Below are 18,467 nucleotides of genomic sequence, written 5' to 3' on the forward strand. Positions count from 1 at the left end.
TTTCACTATGTTGGCCAGGTTGGTCTTGAACTCCTGACCTCAGATGATCCTCCTGCGTCGGCCTCCCAAAGTGCTGGGATTACAGGTGTGAGCCACTGTGCTGGCCAATTTTATTTATTTATTTAGAGAGATGGTGGGGGGGGGGGTCTCACTATGTTGCCTAGGCTGGTCTCGAACTCCTGAGCTCAAGTGATCCTGCTGCCTCAGCCTCCCAAGGTGCTGGGACCACCTGTGAACTACTGTGTCTGGCCTCATCCACTGTAATTCTTAACCACCTTTCTGATTATGAATTTATTTTCATTGGTACTTTATTTGTGGTAAAGAGATGCCCTGTAATATGGACCTGTGTATTCCAGGTACTAAAATGGTAAGTCCAACATTTTAAAGAAGTTGGCCTTTTGGCTTATGCTAGCTTATTTATTTATTTATTTTAACAAATCTTATTTTATTCAGATAGCAGCCTGATCACACATGGTCCAACAACACTCAAATAATAAATCAAATATAATCAGATGTTAAAGATTGGTCTTCAAACATCATAGCCAGTGATGCTATGCTTGCCTATAATCTCTCCGACATAAAACCACATCAACACCTCAGTGGCCACCAAACCATTCAGCACAGCTTCCTTAACTGTGAGCTGTTTGAAGCTACGAGTCTGAGCACTATTGACTATTTTTTTCAGGCTCTGAATAGCTCTAGGGATCTCAGCAGGGGTGGGAGGAACCAGCTCAACCTTGGCATAGTACCAAAATGTGGCCAATCGAGGCTTCGAGTAAGTCACAGCAGCATTCATCAGCGCCGGGGTCTTCTCCATAAGGTTATGGATAAATTGGGCCATGGTTCTGGGATGGAAAGTCCGTCGCCCTGAACCGCCGGCTGAATATGCTAGCTTATAGGAAGTATGTATGTATGTATGTATGTATTTATTTATTTATTTGAGACAGAGTCTCGCTCTGTTGCCCAGGCTGGAGTGCAATGGCGTGATCCTGACTCACTGCAACCTCTGCCACCTGGGTTCAAGCGATTCTCCTGCCTCAGCCTCCTGAGTAGCTGGGACTACAAGCGTGCACCATCACACCTGGCTAATTTTTGTATTTTTAGTAGGGACGGGGTTTTGCCATGTTGGTCAGGCTGGTCTCAAACTCCTGACCTCGTGATCTGCCTGCCTCGGCCTCCCAAAATGCTGGGGTTACAGGCGTGAGCCACCGTGCCTGGCAATAACAAGTATTTATTGAGCTCTTGTTTGCTAAATAAAACACTTATCTTCAAGATGCTTACAGACTAGTAGTCTCAACAAGTAAATACAGGGGTGCTAAGATAGAGAGATGTCTAGGGTGCATTGGGAGCTGTGGCTAAATCATGCTTTGAGATAGTGGGAAACTTTCCTAAAGGAAAGTAAATTGAACCAAGAAATGTGGGTTGGATGTGATGGAGTAGAGACGGAGTCTCGCTCTGTTTCCCAGGCTGGAGTGCAGTGGCATGATCTCAGCTCACTGCAACCTCCGCCTCCCGGGTTCAAACGATTCTCCTGCCTCAGCCTCCTGAGTAGCTGGGATTACAGGTACGCACCACCACACTCGCTAATTTTTGTATTTTTACTAGAGATGGGGTTTTACCATGTTGCCCAGACTGGTCTTGAACTCCTGACCTCCTGATCTGCCCACCTCAGCCTCCCAAAGTGTTTGGATTACAAGCATGAGCCACTGTGCCCGGCTGGGGTTAGAGGGACTTTCAGGCAGAGAATGTATAAGGCACAGAGCTGTGAAATGGGCTACCTTGTGTGGGAAACATTTTTTTTTTTTTTTTTTGAGACGGAGTCTCGCTCTGTCGCCCAGGCTGGAGTGCAGTGGCGCAATCTCGGCTCACTGCAAGCTCCGCCTCCCGGGTTCACGCCATTCTCCTGCCTCAGCCTCTCCAAGTAGCTGGGACTACAGGCGCCCGCCACCACGCCCAGCTAATTTTTTTGTATTTTTAGTAGAGACGGGGTTTCACCGTGGTCTCGATCTCCTGACCTCGTGATCCGCCCGCCTCGGCCTCCCAAAGTGCTGGGATTACAAGCGTGAGCCACCGCGCCCGGCCGGGAAACATTTAAATAACTAGATACAGGTGGATTAGAGAGTACCTGATGAGATATAGAAGAAGAGGAGGCCAAAGGTAGATAAAGGATCACGTCATAGAAGTCCTTGAGTGCTTTATCACAAAGTTGGAACTTGATCTTGAAAGCTATAGAGAGTCATTGAAGGAAATTTAAGCTGGACCTCTCAGGTTTGAAGTGCCCATGGAATATTCAAGTGGGTATGTCAGTCAAGCAGTTAACTATATTGGGGTTTAGGAGAAAATTATTGACTGGAGTCACACTTATAGGCATTGAAGCCATGGGTTTGAATGGACCTAGAAGAGGTAAATCAAACAAAAGATTAGGAACAGAACCTTAGTGAGCAATGACACTGAAAAAAGTGAGCAGAAGGCAGGAAATCCATGATAGAGACCAAGAAGGGCCAGCCAGAAAAAAACCAGTAAATACTGCTTGGGATGGGAGGGTGGATTGTATTGGGTCAAGGAGTCAACAGAAAAAAGTTGAAACAACAAATATAAACTACTTTCATTTTAAGAAACTGAAACCATATAGGAAATAATAGGAGTTTGATTAGTCTGATCATTATCAATTCTGTGTGCATGGAGAAAATAAAATTTCTAGACAGTTCTTCCAATGCAGGGATTTGAATTTTTTAACATTTTTAAGGTCAGGTAGGAGTGGATGGAGGCTTTTTTGGCAGTGTTTGGGAGGTAAGAAGTGGTTGACCGGGGGCATGGATATGATACATGCACAGTCACTGGCGAGTACAAGTACCTAGTAGAGTATTTTGCACATAGTTTCTGGACCTATAAAGATCCAGTAAAGCATTTTTTTTTTTCTTTGAGATGGAGTCTCGATCTGTCTCCAGGCTGGAGTGCAGTGGCACGATCTCGGCTCACTGCAACCTCCGCCTCCTGGGTTCAAGCGATTCTTCTGCCTCAGTCTCCTGAGTAGCTGGGACTACAGGCACATGCCACCACACCCAGCTAATTTTTGTATTTTTAGTAGAGATGGGGCTTCACCGTGTTGGCCAGGATGGTCTCAATCCCTTGACCTTGTGATCTGCCTGCCTCAGCCTCCCAGTGTGTTGGGATTACAGGTGTGAGCCACTGTGCCCGGCCCATTTTTTTTTCAGGGGACCCAGAGTTAATTATTGATTATGTAGTTGTAATTAAATTTAGTTCATTTCTCAGGATTTCTATTTGTGATTTTCTCTTCTGTTTTTTTTTTTTTTTTGAGACAGTATCTCACTCTGTTGCTCAGGCTGAAATACAGTGGCATGATCTCGGCTCATTGCAGCCTCTACCTCCCAGGTTCAAGCGATTCTCTTGCCTCAGTCTCCCAAGTACCAGGGACTACAGGCATGTGCCACCACACACAGCTAATTTTTGTATTTTTTAGTAGAGATGAGGTTACACCATGTTGGCCAGGCTGGTCTCGAACTCCTGACCTCAAGTGATCCACCTGCCTTGGCCTCCCAAAGTGCTGGGATTACAGGTGTGAGCCACCGTGCCTAGCCCTGGTCTGTTTTTGACTCTATCTCTCTTGAGTGAACATTCTCTTTCTCTGCTAAATCACCTTCTCTCAATTTTTTTCTTTGTAGTTAAGCTACTCATAGTTTTTTTTTTTAGTTGGGGAAAAAAGTACAACGTATTTACTATCTTAACCACTTTTAAGAGTACAGTAGTGTTAACTACGCATATTGTATTGTTGTGCAGTTTTTTTTTTTTTTTTTGAGACGGAGTCTTGCTCTGTCGCCCAGGCTGGATGGAGTGCGGTGGCGCAATCTCGGCTCACTGCAAGCCCCGCCTACTGGGTTCACGCCATTCTCCTGCCTCAGCCTCTCCGAGTAGCTGGGACTACAGGCGCCCACCACCACGCCCGGCTAATTTTTTTGTATTTTTAGTAGAGACGGGGTTTCACCGTGGTCTCGATCTCCTGACCTCGTGATCCGCCCGCCTCGCCTCCCAAAGTGCTGGGATTACAAGCGTGAGCCACCGCGCCCGGCTGTTGTGCAGTTTTTTTCATCTTGCCAAACTGAAACTCTGTACCCAGTGAACCCGTTTTCTCCTTCCTAGCCCTTGGCAACCACGATTCTACTTTCTGTGTCTAGAGTTTGATTACTTGTAGATACCCTATGTAAGTAGAAAGATGCAGCTTTTTGTTATTGTTATTGCTGTTTTTGGAGTGACTGGCTTATTTCACTTAGCATAATGTCCTCAAGATTCTTCCGTGTTGCAGCATATGACCTAATTTCCTTTTTTTTTTTTTTTTTTGAGACAGGGTCTTGCTCTGTCACCCAGGCTGGAGTGCAGTGGTGTGATCATGGCTCACTGCAGCCTTGACCTCCCCGGACTCAAGCCATCCTCCCACCTCAGCCTTCTGAGTAGCTGGAACCACAGGTGTGCACCACCACACCTAGATAATTTTTGTAGAGATGAGGTTTTGCCATGTTGCCCAGGCTGGTCTTGAACTCCTGGGCTCAAGTGATCAGCTAGCCTTGGCCTTCCAAAATGCTGGGATTACATGCATGAGCCACTGTGCTTGGCCTCTTTTTTTTTTTTTTTTAAGGCTGAATAATATTCCATTGCGTGTATGTACCACATTTTTTTTTTTTTTATCCATTCACCTGTTGATGGACATTTAGGTTGCTTCCACCTCTTGACTATTGTGAATAATGCTGTAATAAACATGCATGTGCAAGTATCTCTTGGAGATCCTGTTATTAATTATTTTGGATATGTACCCTGAAGTGGCATTGCTGGATCATATGATAATTCTGTTTTTAATTTTTTGAGGAGCTGCCATACCCTTTGCTTAGCAGCTGAGCCATTTTACGTTCCTACCAGTAGTACACAAGGGTTCCAGTTTCTCTACATCTTTGCCAATATTTTTATTTTTTATTTTTTTATTTTTTGAGACAGAGTCTCACTCCGTCACCCAGGGTGGAGTACAGTGGCATGATCTTGGCTCACTGTAACCTCTGCATCCTGGGTTCAAGTGATTCTCCTGTCTCAGCCTCCCAAGTAGCTGAGACTACAGGCTAATTCTTGTAATTTTAGTAGAGGTGGCATTTTACCATGTTGGCCAGGCTGGTCTTGAACCCCTGACCTCAGGTAATCCACCTGCCTTGACCTCCTAAAGTGCTGGGATTACAGGCATGAGCCACTGCACCCGGCCTGTTTTTTAACTTATTTGTTGATAGTGGCCATCTCAATAGGTGTAAGGTGATACCTATCTCATTGTGGTTTTAATTTGTATTTCTCTGATTAGTGATGAGTATCTTTTCATATACTTGTTGGCCATGTGTATATCTTCTTTGGAGAAACATCTGTGCAAGTCCTTTGCCCGTTTTTAAATTGGGTTATTTGGATTTTGTTTGTTGAGTTGTAGGAGTTCTTTATATATTCTAGATATTACCAACTTATCAGATGTATGGTTTGCAAATATTTTCTCTCATTCCATAGGTTACCTTATTATTCTGTTGTTTCCTTTGTGACACAGAATTCTTTAAGTTTGATGTCCATTTTGTCGATTTGTGCTTTTGTTGCCTATGCCTTTGGTGTCATCTTCAAGAAATCATTGCCAAATCCGATGTCATGAAGCTTTCTCCCCGTTTTCTTCCACGAGTTTTAAGTTTAAAGTCTTAGATTTAGGTCTTTAGTCCATTTTGAATTACCTTTTGTATTCACTGTAACATAAGATTCCAGCTTCATTCTTTTGCACATGGATACCCAGTTTTTCCTATATCATTTGTTGAAGAGACTCTCCTTTTCCCATTGTGTGGCCTTGGTACCCTTGTTGAAGATCATTTGATCACATATGCGAGTATTTATTTCTGGGCTTTCTATTCTATTCCATTAGTCTTATGTCTATCTTTAAGCCCTACCATACTGTGTTGATTACTGTAGCTCTGTAATGTAAGGTGTTTTGAAATCAGGAAGTATGAGGCCTCCAGCTTTTTCTTTCTCAAGTTTAACTATTTGGGATCCTTCTTATAATTTTTATCCTTTTAAACATTCCCAGGCTGGGCATGGTGGCTCATGCCTGTAATCTCAGCACTTTGGGAGACTGAGGCATGTGGATCACTTGAGGTCAGGGGTTCAAGACCAGCCTGGCCAACATGGCAAAACACCTGTCTCCACTAAAAATACAAAAATTAGCTGGGCATGATGGTGGACGCCTGTAATCCTAGCTCCTTGGGAGGCTGAGGCAGGAGAATCGCTTGAACCTGGGAGGCAGAGGTTGCAGTGAGCTGGGATCGTGCCACTGCACTCCACTGAGTGACAGAGCGAGACTCCATCTCAAAAACAAAAACAAAAAACAACAAAAAAATTCCCAGCCGGGCACAGTGACTCATGCCTGTAATCCCAGCCCTTTGGGAGGCTGAGGCGGGCACATCGCTTGAGGTCAGGAGTTCAAGACCAGCCTGGCCAACATGGTGAAACTCCGTCTCTACAAAAAATGCAAAAAATAGCTGGGCTTAGTGGTTCTTGCTTGTAATCCCGGCTACTTGGAGGCTGAGGCAGGAGAATCACTTGAACCTGGGAGGTGGAGGTTGCAGTGAGCCAAGATTGTACCACTGCACAAAAGAGCGAGAGTGTTAAAAAAAAATAAAATTCCCTTTCATTTTTTTCCCTTCCTTTCATTTTAAACTCACTTACTGCATGATTGAATTTTTCTTTTTTCTTCTCAACATGTAAGGACAGATAACCTATACATAACCTTTGAAATATGGAGTATGCCCTGCTTTATAAAAACTTGGCATTTTTGAATTACATGTTTCATATCAAGAGTTGATATTTGAATTAAAAAAGGATTTTGGCCAGGCACAGTTGCCCATTCCTGTATTCCCAGCACTGTGGGAGGCTGAGGGGAGAGGATTGCTTGAAGCCAGGAGTTGGAGACCAGTGTGGGCAGCAAAGCGAAACCCTATCTCTACAAAACAAAATAAAAGAAGCGACAACAAAAAATTAGCCAGGTGGAATGGTGCATGCATGTGGTCCCAGCTTTGGAAAGCTGATGCAAGAGTATTACTTGAGCCCAGGAGTTCAAAGCTATAGTGTTGTACCACTGCACTCCAGCCTGGGTGGCAGAGTGAGACCCTGTCTCTTAAAAAAAAAAAAAAAAAAAAAACAACCCCCAAAAACTCTTTCTTTGCTTTGTAGAGGTATTCTTTTAGTGGATTAAATATGGTTTTATCTTTTCAAATATCTTAGAAGCAAGCCAGTTTGCTTGAAGCATGGTACATTTTAAAAACTTTCATTAGGAAAATAGAGATATAGAAAAGTAGTATGATACATTGAAACCACAGGTACCCATCTCCTTGATTCAACAGTTGTTACCATTTTGCCATATTTGTTTTATCTACATATATAAATTTCCTGAACCGTTTAAAAGTAAACTAAGAGTGGCAAATAAGTTTTTTTCAATTTTCCCTTTTAAGTATCATATGATTGTATTAGAAATGTATGTATTTTGGACTTTGACATTTAAAGATTTAGATTGATATTTGCTCTTTTACAAGATTATAAGAAGACATATGTCTTCAGATCTCTCCAGGGAAAAGGAGGATATTCTCCCTATATAGCCATAAAACCATTATCATTCCTAGCAAAATTACCAATAATTCCCTAATATTATACTACTTTTTGATTTTTTTTTGAGACAGGGTCTTGCTGTGTCGCGCAGACTAGAGTGCAGCAGCACGTTCATGGCTTACTGCAGCCTTGACCTCCCAGGCTCAAGCCATTCTCCTGCCTCAGCCTCCTGGAGTGGCTGGGGGCTACAGGCACATACCACCATGCCTGGCTAATTTTTGTATTTTTTGTAGAGATGTAGTCTTGCCATGTTGCCCAGGCTGGTCTTAAACTTGTGGGCTCAAGTGATCCTCCTGCCTTGGCCTCGCAAAGTGCTGGGATTACAGGCATGTGGCCTGATTCCCTGATACATGCTACTTACACTATATTCAGATTTCCTGAGTTGTTCCAAAAATGTTTTTTATTGCTGTGTGGTGTTTTTTCTTCTTCTTTTTTTTTTTTTTTTGAGAGAAGGTCTCGCTCTATCACCCAGGCTGGAGTGCAGTGGCGTGATCTTCACTCACTGCAACGTCCTCCTCCTGAATCCAAGCAGCTCTCTTGCCTCAGCCTCCTAAATAGCTGGGATTACAGGTGTCCATCACCATGCCTGGCTAATTTTTGTATTTTTAGTGGAGACGGGGTTTCACCATGTTGGCCAGGCTGGTGTTTTTTTTTTTTTTTTAAATGCCAGATTTCAATCAAGAATTACCCGTTGCATTTGGTTGTAATCTCTTGAGTCTTTTTAAATATATAGGTAGAACTGTCTCTTCTACCCATCCACCTCCTTCTCTACTCTGCCTCTCCTTTCCTACTCTGCCTCTCCTTCCCTGTGGTATTGACCCGTTAGGTCTGTCGAGACGATTACATTTTGTATTGCTGCTTGTTTCCTCATGGCATAGTATTACTTCTTCCTCTATCCCCTATATTTATTTCCTGTAAACTGGGAGTTAGATCTAAAGATGTGAGTAGACTTAGGTTAAACAGTTTTGGAAGAGTACCTCATTTAGTAATGCTATGTACTTCCTACTGTTTCTAGTTAAGAGGCATATAATGTCAGATCCCACTATTTTGATGCTGTATTTGATCACCAAGCTAATGTGGTGAGAACCTGATCATTTCATTATAAAGTTATGGTTTTCTTTTTCTTCTAGCAAGTAGTAATCTATAGGGTGGTACTTTGACATCAGGTAAATTTTTTTATTTTTATTTTTTATTTTTTTGAGACAGAGTTTTGCTCTTGTCGCCCAGGCTGGAGTGCAATAGTGTGATCTCGGCTCACTGCAACCTCTGCCTCTTGGGTTCAGGTGATTCTCCTGCCTCAGCCTCCCGAGTAGCTGGGACTACAGGCTCCCGCCACCACGCCCAGCTAATTTTGTATTTTTAGTAGAGACGAAGTTTCGCCATGTTAGCCAGGCTAGTCTTGAACTCCTGACCTCAGGTGATCCTCCTGCCTTGGTCTCACAAAGTGCTGGGATTATAGGCGTGAGCCACTGCCCCCAGCCTCAAATTTCTTTTTTTAAAAAACATTTTTATTTTATTTTATTTTTTAACTTTTTGGAGACAGAGACTCACTCTGTCGCCCAGGCTGGAGTGCGGTGGCACAATCTCAGCTTACTGCAACCTCTGCCTCCCGGATTCAAGTGATTCTCATGCGTCAGCCTCCTGGGTAAGCTGGGACTAATTTTTTTTTTTTTCTTTTTTGGGATGGAGTCTCCCTCTGTCACCCAAGCTGGAGTGTGGTGGCACAATCTCAGCTCACTGCAATCTCTGCCTTCCGGGTTCAAGTGATTCTCGTGCGTCAGCCTCCTGAGTAAGCTGGGACTTCAGGCATGTGCCACCATGCCTGGCTAATTTTTTTTTTTTTTGAGATGGAGTCTCACTCTGTCACCAGGCTGGAGTTCAGCGGCATGATCTTGGCTCACTGCAACCTTCGACTCCCTGCCTCAGCCTCCCAAGTAGCTGGGATTATAGGCACACGCCACCATGCCCAGCTACTAATTTTTGTATTTTTAGTAGAGACGGGGTTTCACTATGTTGGCCAGGATGGTCTTGATCTCCTGACCTCGTGATCCACCCACCTCGGCCTCCCAACGTGCTGGGATTACAGGTGTGAGCCACCGTGCTCGGCCCACCTGGCTAACTTTTGTAATTTTAGTAGAGGTGAGGTTTCACCATGTTGTCCTGACTGGTCTCCAACTCCTGAGCTCAGGCAATCCCTCCCTGTACCCCCCGAAGCCTCCCAAAGTAATAGGACTACACTCGTGAGCTACCACACCCAGCCCCAGATAAATTTCTTTCTTTTATTTTTGTGGGACTTTTTTTTTTTTTTTTTTTTGGGACAGAGACTCTCTCTGTCGCCCACGCTGGACTGCGGTGGTGCCATCTCGGCTCACTGCAACCTCTGCCTCCCAGGTGATTCTCCTGTCTCAGCCTCCCTCCTGAGTAGCTGGGATTACAGGTGTGCACCACCATGCCCAGCTAATTTTTATTTTTAGCAGAGACGGGGTCTCACCATGTTGGCCAGGCTGGTCTCAAACTCCTGACCTTAAGTGATCCACCCACCTTGGCCTCCAAAGTGCTGGGATTACAGGTGTGAGCCACCGCCCCTGGCCAGGTCAATTTCTTTACCAACTTTTCACCTAATGATTTTAGCATTCATTGATGATTCTTGATTAGCTATTTAATTATAGGTTAAAAAATGGTCATTAGTTTTGGGTTCTGTTGTTCCTTTTACATTTAGTAGCTAGCCACCTTCTATAAAGATAAGGTTTCTCTCATCAGCTAGGGCTATTTTGTTATCTGGAATTAGTGTTCTACTTAAAGGCAGAATAGATGCTTAGTTACTTTCTTTTATACAGACATTTTCAGAGTGCAATAGTCACCTCCAATGGCAGTAAGTGCAGTCTTTCTTGTCTTTTCTCTTTTGTCACTTTCTCTTTGGAATATCATATATATTATAAATATTATAGACATTTTTGACTTTGATTTCTTTTGTGATTATAGTTTGATATGAATTTGACTTTAATATATAACTTTCCTTTCATAGTAAGAAGACATGTTGGATAACAAGAAGAGGTGTAGAGTTTGCATATATCAGCTGTGGCCTTAATGAGCATGTTGACAGCATCGATGCTAGACAGACAGTAAGTGTTATTAAAGTTGTAGAGTATGAATATTTTACACATAAGATTTTTTTGTTTTTTTTTTTGAAATTGAGTCTCGCTGTTTCACCTAGGCTGGAGTGCAGTGGCGCAATCTTGACTCACTTCAGCCTCAAACTGCTAGGCTCAAGTGATTCTCTCATCTCAGCCTCCCAAGTAGCTGGGACTACAGGTGCATGCCACCACACCCAGCTAATTTTTGTATTTTTTGGTAGAGATGGTTTTTGTTTTTGTTTTGTTTTTTTTGAGATGGAGTTTCGTTCTTGTTGCCCAGGCTGTAGTGCAATGGCATGATCTTGGCTCACTGCAACTCTGCTTCCCAGGTTTAAGCGATTCTCCTGGCTCAGCCTCCCGAGTAGCTGGGATTACAGGCGTACGTCACCACGTCCAGCTAATTGTTTATTTTTAGTAGAGACAAGTTTTCTCCATGTTGGTCAGGCTGGTCTCAAACTCCCAACCTCAGGTGATCCGCCCGCCTCAGCTTCCCAAAGTGCTGGGATTACAGGTGTGAGCCACCGAGCCCTGCTTGTTTTTGCTTTTTTTTTTTGGGACGGAGTCTTGCTCTGTTGCTCAGGCTGGAGTGCAGTGGCACGATCTTGGCTCACTGCAACCTCCGTCTCCTGGGTTCATGCAATTCTTCTGCCTCAGCCTACCAAGTAGCTGGGATTACAGATGTGTGCCACCATGCCCAGCTAATTTTTGTATTTTTAGTAGTAAGGGGGTTTCAGCATATTGGTCAGGCTAGTTTCTAACTCCTGACCTCAAGTGATCCACCCACTTTGACCTCTCAAAGTGCTGGAATTACAGGCGTGAGCCACCATGTCCGGCCCAGAGATGGCGTTTTGTCATGTTGCCCAGGCTGGTCTCAAACTCCTTGGCTCAAGTGATCCGCCTGCCTCGGCCTCCCAAAGTGCTGGGACAACAGGTGTGAGCCACCACGCCTAGCCTACACAGGTTTCTAAGCTTTTACTTATATATTTGAGGGACTAAAAAAACACCTCATGAGAAGGAAAATATAATCACAGATTTTGTTACTAGAATTTTCAAAAGAGCTTATGGTGGTATAAGACATGTTGACTGAGGAAGCATAAAGAACTGAATTGTGGTGTTAGTTTTTCTATTTAATGAGTGTTTTCATTTCTCTGCTTCTTAAAGGCCAATCTTGGCTGGGCATGGTGCCTCACACCTGTAATCCTAGCACTTTGGGAGGCCGTGGCAGGCAGATCACTTGAGGCCAGGAGTTTGAGACCAGCCTGGCCAACGTGGCAAAACCCTGTCTCTACTAAAAATACAAAAATTAGTAGGACATGGTGGCATGCACCTGTAATTCCAGCTACTTGGGAGGCTGAGACATGAGAATTGCTTGAGCCTGGGAGGCAGAGGCTGCAGTGAACTGAGCTCTTGCCACTGCACTCCAGCCTGGGTGACAGAGTGAGACTCTGTTAAAAAAAAATAATAAAATAAATAAATAAATAAATAAAAAATAGGCCAATCTTGCGTCTTCATATTTTACGTATTGTTAGCCATCCATAAATATTTGTGCACCTGTTTTACGTGTGGTACTATGCATAGTACCATTTTGGGGTATATATCATGATCCATGTTCTCAAGAAACATTGTTAGTTGTAGATATAAACACATATAGATGGAAATATAAGTCAGTAACACCGACTGACTCTAAATTAAGCAAGACTAGTACTGCAATAAGTAGTTAAGGATTATAAACAATGTTGATGTATTATACAGAAATACACTTGGAATTAAAGGTATATATTTTTCAGCAACTGGCTTTAACGTTTAACAACATGTCTCAGAGGTCTATCTAGTTTTTACACAGCTTTTCTTTTATTTATTTATTTTTTTGAGATGGAGTCTCACTCTGTCGCCTAGGCTGGAGTGCAGTGGCGCGATCTTAGCTCACTGCAACCTCTGCCTCCTGGTTAAAGTGATTCTTCTGCCTCAGCCTCCTGAGTAGCTAGGACTACAGGTGCATGCCACCATGCCTGGCTAATTTTTGTATTTTTAGTAGAGATGGGGTTTCACCATATTGGCCAGGCTGGTCTCGAACTCCTGACCTTATGATTCGCCTGCCTTGGCCTCCCAGAGTGCTGGGATTACAGGCGTGAGCCACCGTGCGAGGCCTACACATCTTATTTCTATATTCCACCTATTTTTTTATTACTGCATAGTATTCCAAAGGATGATTTCTGCCATAATTTATACTGTTTTCCTAAGTGTTTAGGATGTTATAACAGATAGATACATATTTCTTTTTTTGTTTGTTTGAGAGAGGGTTTTGCTTTGTTGCCCAGGCTGGAGTGCAGTGCTTTGATTACTGCCTGCTGCAGCCTTGGCCTCTCAGGTCCAAACAATCCTCCTACCTTAGCCTCCTGAGCAGCTGGGACTACAGGCATGTGCCACCAGGCCTAGCTAATTTTAAATTTTTCACAGAGATGTGTTCTCCCTGTGTTGCCCAGGCTTGTATAGAACTCCTGGGCTTAAGCAATCCTCCTCCTTTGGCTTCCCAAAGTGCTGGAATTGGAGGTGTGAGCCATCATGCCTGTCCCTGATAGATATATTTAAAGATGATTGGTTACTTTAATTTGGTTACATTTTCTATAAAAAGTATTTTTTGGCCAGGTGCGGTGGCTCCTGCCTGTAATCCCAGTACTTAGAGACACTGAGGCAGGAGGATCACTTGAGGTCAAGAGTTCTAGGCCAGCCTGGTCATCATGGTGAAACTCTGTCTCTACCAAAAGTACAAAAATTAGCCAGGCGTGGTGGTGCACACCTGTGGGAGGCTGAGGCAGGAAAATCACTTGAACTTGGGAGGCGGAGGTAGCATTGAGCTCAGATCCTGTCACTGCACTCCAGCTTAGGTGACAGAGGGAGACTTTGTGTCAAAAAAACCCCCAAAATATCTTTTTTTTTTTTTGGAGGTTGCAGTGAGCCGACATTGTGCCATTGCACTCCAGCCTGGGTGACAGTGTGAGACTCTGTCTCAAAAAGAAAAAACAAAAACAAAAAACTACAGTTAAATATTATCCAAATCAGGCTGGGCACAGTGGCTCATGCCTTTAATCCTGGCATTTTGGGAGGCTGAGACGGGTGGATTACCCGAGGTCAGGAGTTTGAGACCAGCCTGGCCAATGTGGTGAAACCCCATTGCTACTAAAAATTACAAAAATAAGGCTGGGTGCTGTGGCTCACGCCTGTAATCCCAGCACTTTGAGAGGCCAAGGTGGGTGGATCGCCTGAGGTCAGGAGTTTGAGACCAGCCTGACTAACATGGAGAAACCCCATCTCTACTAAAAATACAAAATTAGCTGGGTGTGGTGGCACATGCCTGTAATCCCAGCTATTCGGGAGGCTGAGACAGGAGAATCGCTCGAATCTGGAAGGCGGAGGTTGCGGTGAGCCAAGGTTGTGCCATTGCACTCTAGCTTGGGCAACAAGAGCGAAACTCCATCTCAGAAAAAATAACAAAATAAACTGGGCATGGTAGCGAGCTCCTGTAGTCCCAGCAAATTGGGAGGCTGAGGCAGGGGAATTGCTTGAACCCAAGAGGTGGAGGCTGCAGTGAGCCGAGATGGCGCCACTGCACTCCAGCCTAGGTGACAGAGTGAGGCCTTGTCTCAAAAAAAAAAAAAAAAAAAAAATATTCAAAACATAGTCTTTTTAAATGGCTGTCTAAACTTCCATTATATCAATCTAAAGAGATGTTGTATTCAATAATCTAACAATCCTGGGTTCAGCTTAATAATAGAAACAACCCAATTTACAAATGGGCAAAAGAATCCAAACAGACATTTATTCAAAGAAGTATATAAATGCCGATAAGAACATGTAAAGATGGTCAACAACATTTGTCCTTAGGAAAATGCAAATCAAAACCACAGCTAGATACCACTAGGATTATGTGGAAGAGTTCCTTGAGCCCAGGACTTTGAGACCAGCGTGTGCAACAGAGTGAGACTCTGTCTCCAAAAAAAAAAAAAACAAGCAAAAAGCCTAACCAAACAAACAAACCCAACACCTCCTGGTGCTTACCACAGGCTGTATTCTTTTTTTTTTTTTTCAGACGGAGTCTTGCTCTGTCGCCCAGGCTGGAGTGCAGTGGCGTGATCTCGGCTCACTGCAACCTCCGCCTCCCAGGTTCATGCCATTCTTCTGCCTCAGCCTCCTGAGTAGCTGGGACTACAGATGCCCACCACCATGCCCGCCACCACGCCCGGCTAATTTTTTCTATTTTTAGTAGAGACGGGGTTTCACCGTGTTAGCTAGGATGGTCTTTTTTTTTTTTTTTTGAGATGGAGTCTCGCTTTGTCACCCAGGCTGGAGTGTAGTGGTGCGATCTCTGTTCACTGCAAGCTCCGCCTCCCGGGTTCACGCCATTCTCCTGCCTCAGCCTCCCGAGTAGCTGGGACTACAGGAGCCCGCCACCACGCCCGGCTAATTTTTTGTATTTTTAGTAGAGATGGGGTTTCACCGCGTTAGCCAGGATGGTCTCGATCTCCTGACCTCTTGATCCGCCCGCCTTGGCCTCCCAAAGTGCTGGGATTACAGGCATGAGCCACCGCGCCTGGCCAGCTAGGATGGTCTTGATCTCCTGACCTCGTGATCCACCCGCCTCGGCCTCCCGAAGTGCTGGGATTACAGGTGTGAGCCCCTGCGCCCGGCCTATTCTTTTTTTTTTTTTGAGACAAGAGTCTTGCTCTGTCCCCGAGGCTGGAGTGCAGCGGCTCAATCTCGGCTCACTGCAAAGCTCTGCCGCCCGGGTTCACGCCATTCTCCTGCCTCAGCCACTCCAGTAGCTGGGTCTACAGGTGCCCGCCACTACGCCTGGCTAATTTTTTGTATTTTTAGTAGAGACGGGGTTTCACCGTGTTAGCCAGGATGGTCTCGATCTCCTGACCTCGTTATCTGCCTGCCTCAGCCTCTCAAAGTGCTGGGATTACAGGCGTGAGCCACCGCACCCCGCCGGGCTGTATTCTTACACTGACTGTATAGAAAGAGGAGACAGAGTAAACCTATCCCATATATACTTCAGCCCACGCCCTGTGCCTGTTCTATATTATGAAGTGGGGTTGGAGGGCGGTGTGGACATAGAAAAAGGAAAAAACAAAAGGAAAAAATGAAAACAAACCCAAACAAAACAATGGACAGTAACGGTGTTGGTGAGGATTAGAGAAATCAGAGCCCTCACACATTGCTGGTGGAAGCTGAAATTCGTGCAGCTGCTTTGGAAAACCGTTTGGCAGTTCCTCAAAAGGTTAAACATGGAGTTACCATATGAACTAGCAATTCCACTCTTAGATATATACTTAAGAGATATGAAAACATGTCCACACCAAACTCTTATACAAATGTTCATAGCAAGATTATTCACTATAGCCAAAAAATAGAAACAACCCAAATAACCATCACTTGATGCATATATACATAAAGTGTGTTATATCCGTACCATGCAGTATTTTCTAGCAGTATCAGTGAAGTACCAATACAGGCTACAACATGGATGAACCTGGAAAGCATGCCAAGTGAAAGGAGCCAGTCACAAAAGGCCATGTTTTATATTATACAATTCTGTTCATATAAATGCCTAGAATAGGTAAACCTATAGAGATAAAAGTAGATTCGTGGTTGCCAGGGGATAGGAGAAGGAGGAATGGGAATGGTTGCTAATGGGTTGTGGGGTTTCTTCTTGAGGTAATAGAAATGTTCTGGAATTAGTGGTGATGGTTATACAACTCGGAATGTACTGGAAACCACTGAATTGTACACTTTGAAATGGCGAATTTTCTGGTTTACATATTATATTTTAATAAAGCTGGTATAAATAGAAATTTGGGAGCTCCCACACTTAAAACCAATCCACGACGCTACCTTTGATACAGATGGTAGTGGTGAAGGTGATGATTTTAAATGTATTTTGAATTTATTATTCATTCATTCAGACGGAGTCTCACTCTGTCACCCAGGCTGGAGTGCAGTGGCGTGATCTCTACTCACTGAAACCTCCCCCTCCTGGGTTCTCCTGCCTCAGCCTCTTGAGTAGCTGGGATTACAGGCATGCGCCACCACTCCCAACTAATTTTTGTACTTTTAGTAGAGACGGGATTTCGGCATGTTGCCCAGGCTGGTCTTGAACCCCTGACCTCAGGTAATCCATCCGCCTTGGCCTCTCAAAGTACTGGGATTACAGGTGTGAGCCACCGCACCCGGCTTATTTTGAATTTCCAACTGGCAGGATTTGCTGAATGATTAGGTGTGAGGGAAAGAATAGGCAAAAATGACTTAGTTTTTGGCTTCAACAAGTAGAAATTGCCATTAGCTGAGATTGCAATTACTATAGATAGGGCAGGGTGGCAGAGGAGAATCAGGTCACTTTTAGATATGCCTGGTTTGAGATTTTTTTTTTTTTTTTTCCTCCGAGATGGAGTCTTGTCTTTTGTCCAGACTGGAGTGCAGTGGCATGATCTCAGCTCACTGCAACCTCTGTCTCCCAGGTTCAAGCGATTCTCCCGGCTCAGCCTCGAAAGTAACTGGGATTACAGGCATGCGCCTCCACGCCCAGCTAATATTTGTATTTTTTTTTTTTTTTTTTTTGAGACAGAGTCTCTGTCGCCAGGCTGGAGTGCAGTAGCGTGATCTCGGCTCACTGCAACCTCCGCCTCCTGGGTTCAAGTGATTCTCCTGCCTCAGCCTCCCAAGTAGCTGGGATTACAGGCATGCGCCTCCACGCCCAGCTAAATTTTGTATATATATTATATATATAAATATAAATATATATCATATATATAAAATATATATAAATATTTATATATATATATATATTTTTTTGAGACAGAGTTTCTCTCTGTCGCCAGGCTGGAGTGCAGTGGCGTGATCTCGGCTCACTGCAACCTCTGCCTCCTGGGTTCAAGCGATTCTCCTGCTTCAGCCTCCTGAGTAGCTGGGCCACCATGCCCGGCTAATTTTGTATTTTTTGATAGAGACGGGGTTTTTCCATATTGGTCAGGCTCATCTCGAACTCCCAACCTCAGGTGATCTGCCTGTCTTGGCCTTCCAAAGTGCTGGGATTACAGGTGTGAGCCACAGCGCCCGGCATTTTTTTTGTTTGTTTGTTTTGTTTTTTTTTTGAGATGGAGTCTCACTGTGTCGCCCAGGCTGGAATGCAGTGGTGCGATTTCAGCTCACTGCCACCTCCGCCTCCTAGGTTCAAGCGATTCTCCTGCCTCAGCCTCCCGAGTAGCTGGGATTACAGGCACCCACTACCATGCCCAGCTAATTTTTATATTTTTAGTAGAGACGGGGCTTCACTGTGTTGGCCAGGCTGGTCTCGAACTTCTGACCTCGTGATCCACCTGCCTTGGCCTCCCAAAGTGCTGGGATTACAAGCATGAGCTACCGCACCCGGCCAATTTATATTTTTAGTAGAGACGGGTTTTCGCCATGTTGACCAGGCTGGTCTTGACCTCAAGGCAATCTGCCTGCCTCAGCCTCCCAAAGTGCTGGGATTACAGGCCTGAGTCACTGTGCCCAGCCTGAGATGTTTTTTAGATACACAAAGTAGAGATGTTCAGTGAATAGTTTGATGTGGGTCTAGAGTCAGAGAAGAGTTGCTGGCTGAAGATGTAAATTTGT

The 18,467-nt window shown here is 44.3% G+C and overlaps 2 protein-coding genes and 1 non-coding gene across 7 annotated transcripts in view; 2 read left to right on the forward strand and 1 right to left on the reverse strand.

Moving 5' to 3' along the window:
• Positions 1-18,467, forward strand: part of N4BP2 (NEDD4 binding protein 2) — a 127,133-nt gene that overhangs the window by 8,595 nt on the left and 100,071 nt on the right. The window contains exon 1 of one of the 5 annotated variants that reach the window (XM_063619777.1): positions 10,706-10,802. The exons of 3 other annotated variants lie outside the window; for them this stretch is intronic. The gene's annotated coding sequence lies outside the window, so the exon portion shown is untranslated. Of the gene's footprint in view, positions 1-10,705; positions 10,803-18,467 lie in introns of those variants that run through there. One more of the 5 variants, XM_063619775.1, reaches the window with a different exon arrangement.
• Positions 432-879, reverse strand: LOC129464940 (ATP synthase subunit g, mitochondrial-like). The gene has a single exon (XM_055246477.2). The coding sequence runs from the start codon at positions 839-841 to the stop codon at positions 530-532; it is 312 nt and encodes a 103-aa protein (XP_055102452.1). The 5' UTR covers positions 842-879; the 3' UTR covers positions 432-529.
• On the forward strand, positions 15,786-15,915 carry LOC129465089 (small nucleolar RNA SNORA51). Its single transcript, XR_008651867.1, has one exon. It is a non-coding gene; the product is annotated as a small nucleolar RNA SNORA51 (small nucleolar RNA).

Source organism: Symphalangus syndactylus, chromosome 16 (assembly GCF_028878055.3).
Source record: "Symphalangus syndactylus isolate Jambi chromosome 16, NHGRI_mSymSyn1-v2.1_pri, whole genome shotgun sequence".
Classification (NCBI taxonomy): domain Eukaryota; kingdom Metazoa; phylum Chordata; class Mammalia; order Primates; family Hylobatidae; genus Symphalangus; species Symphalangus syndactylus.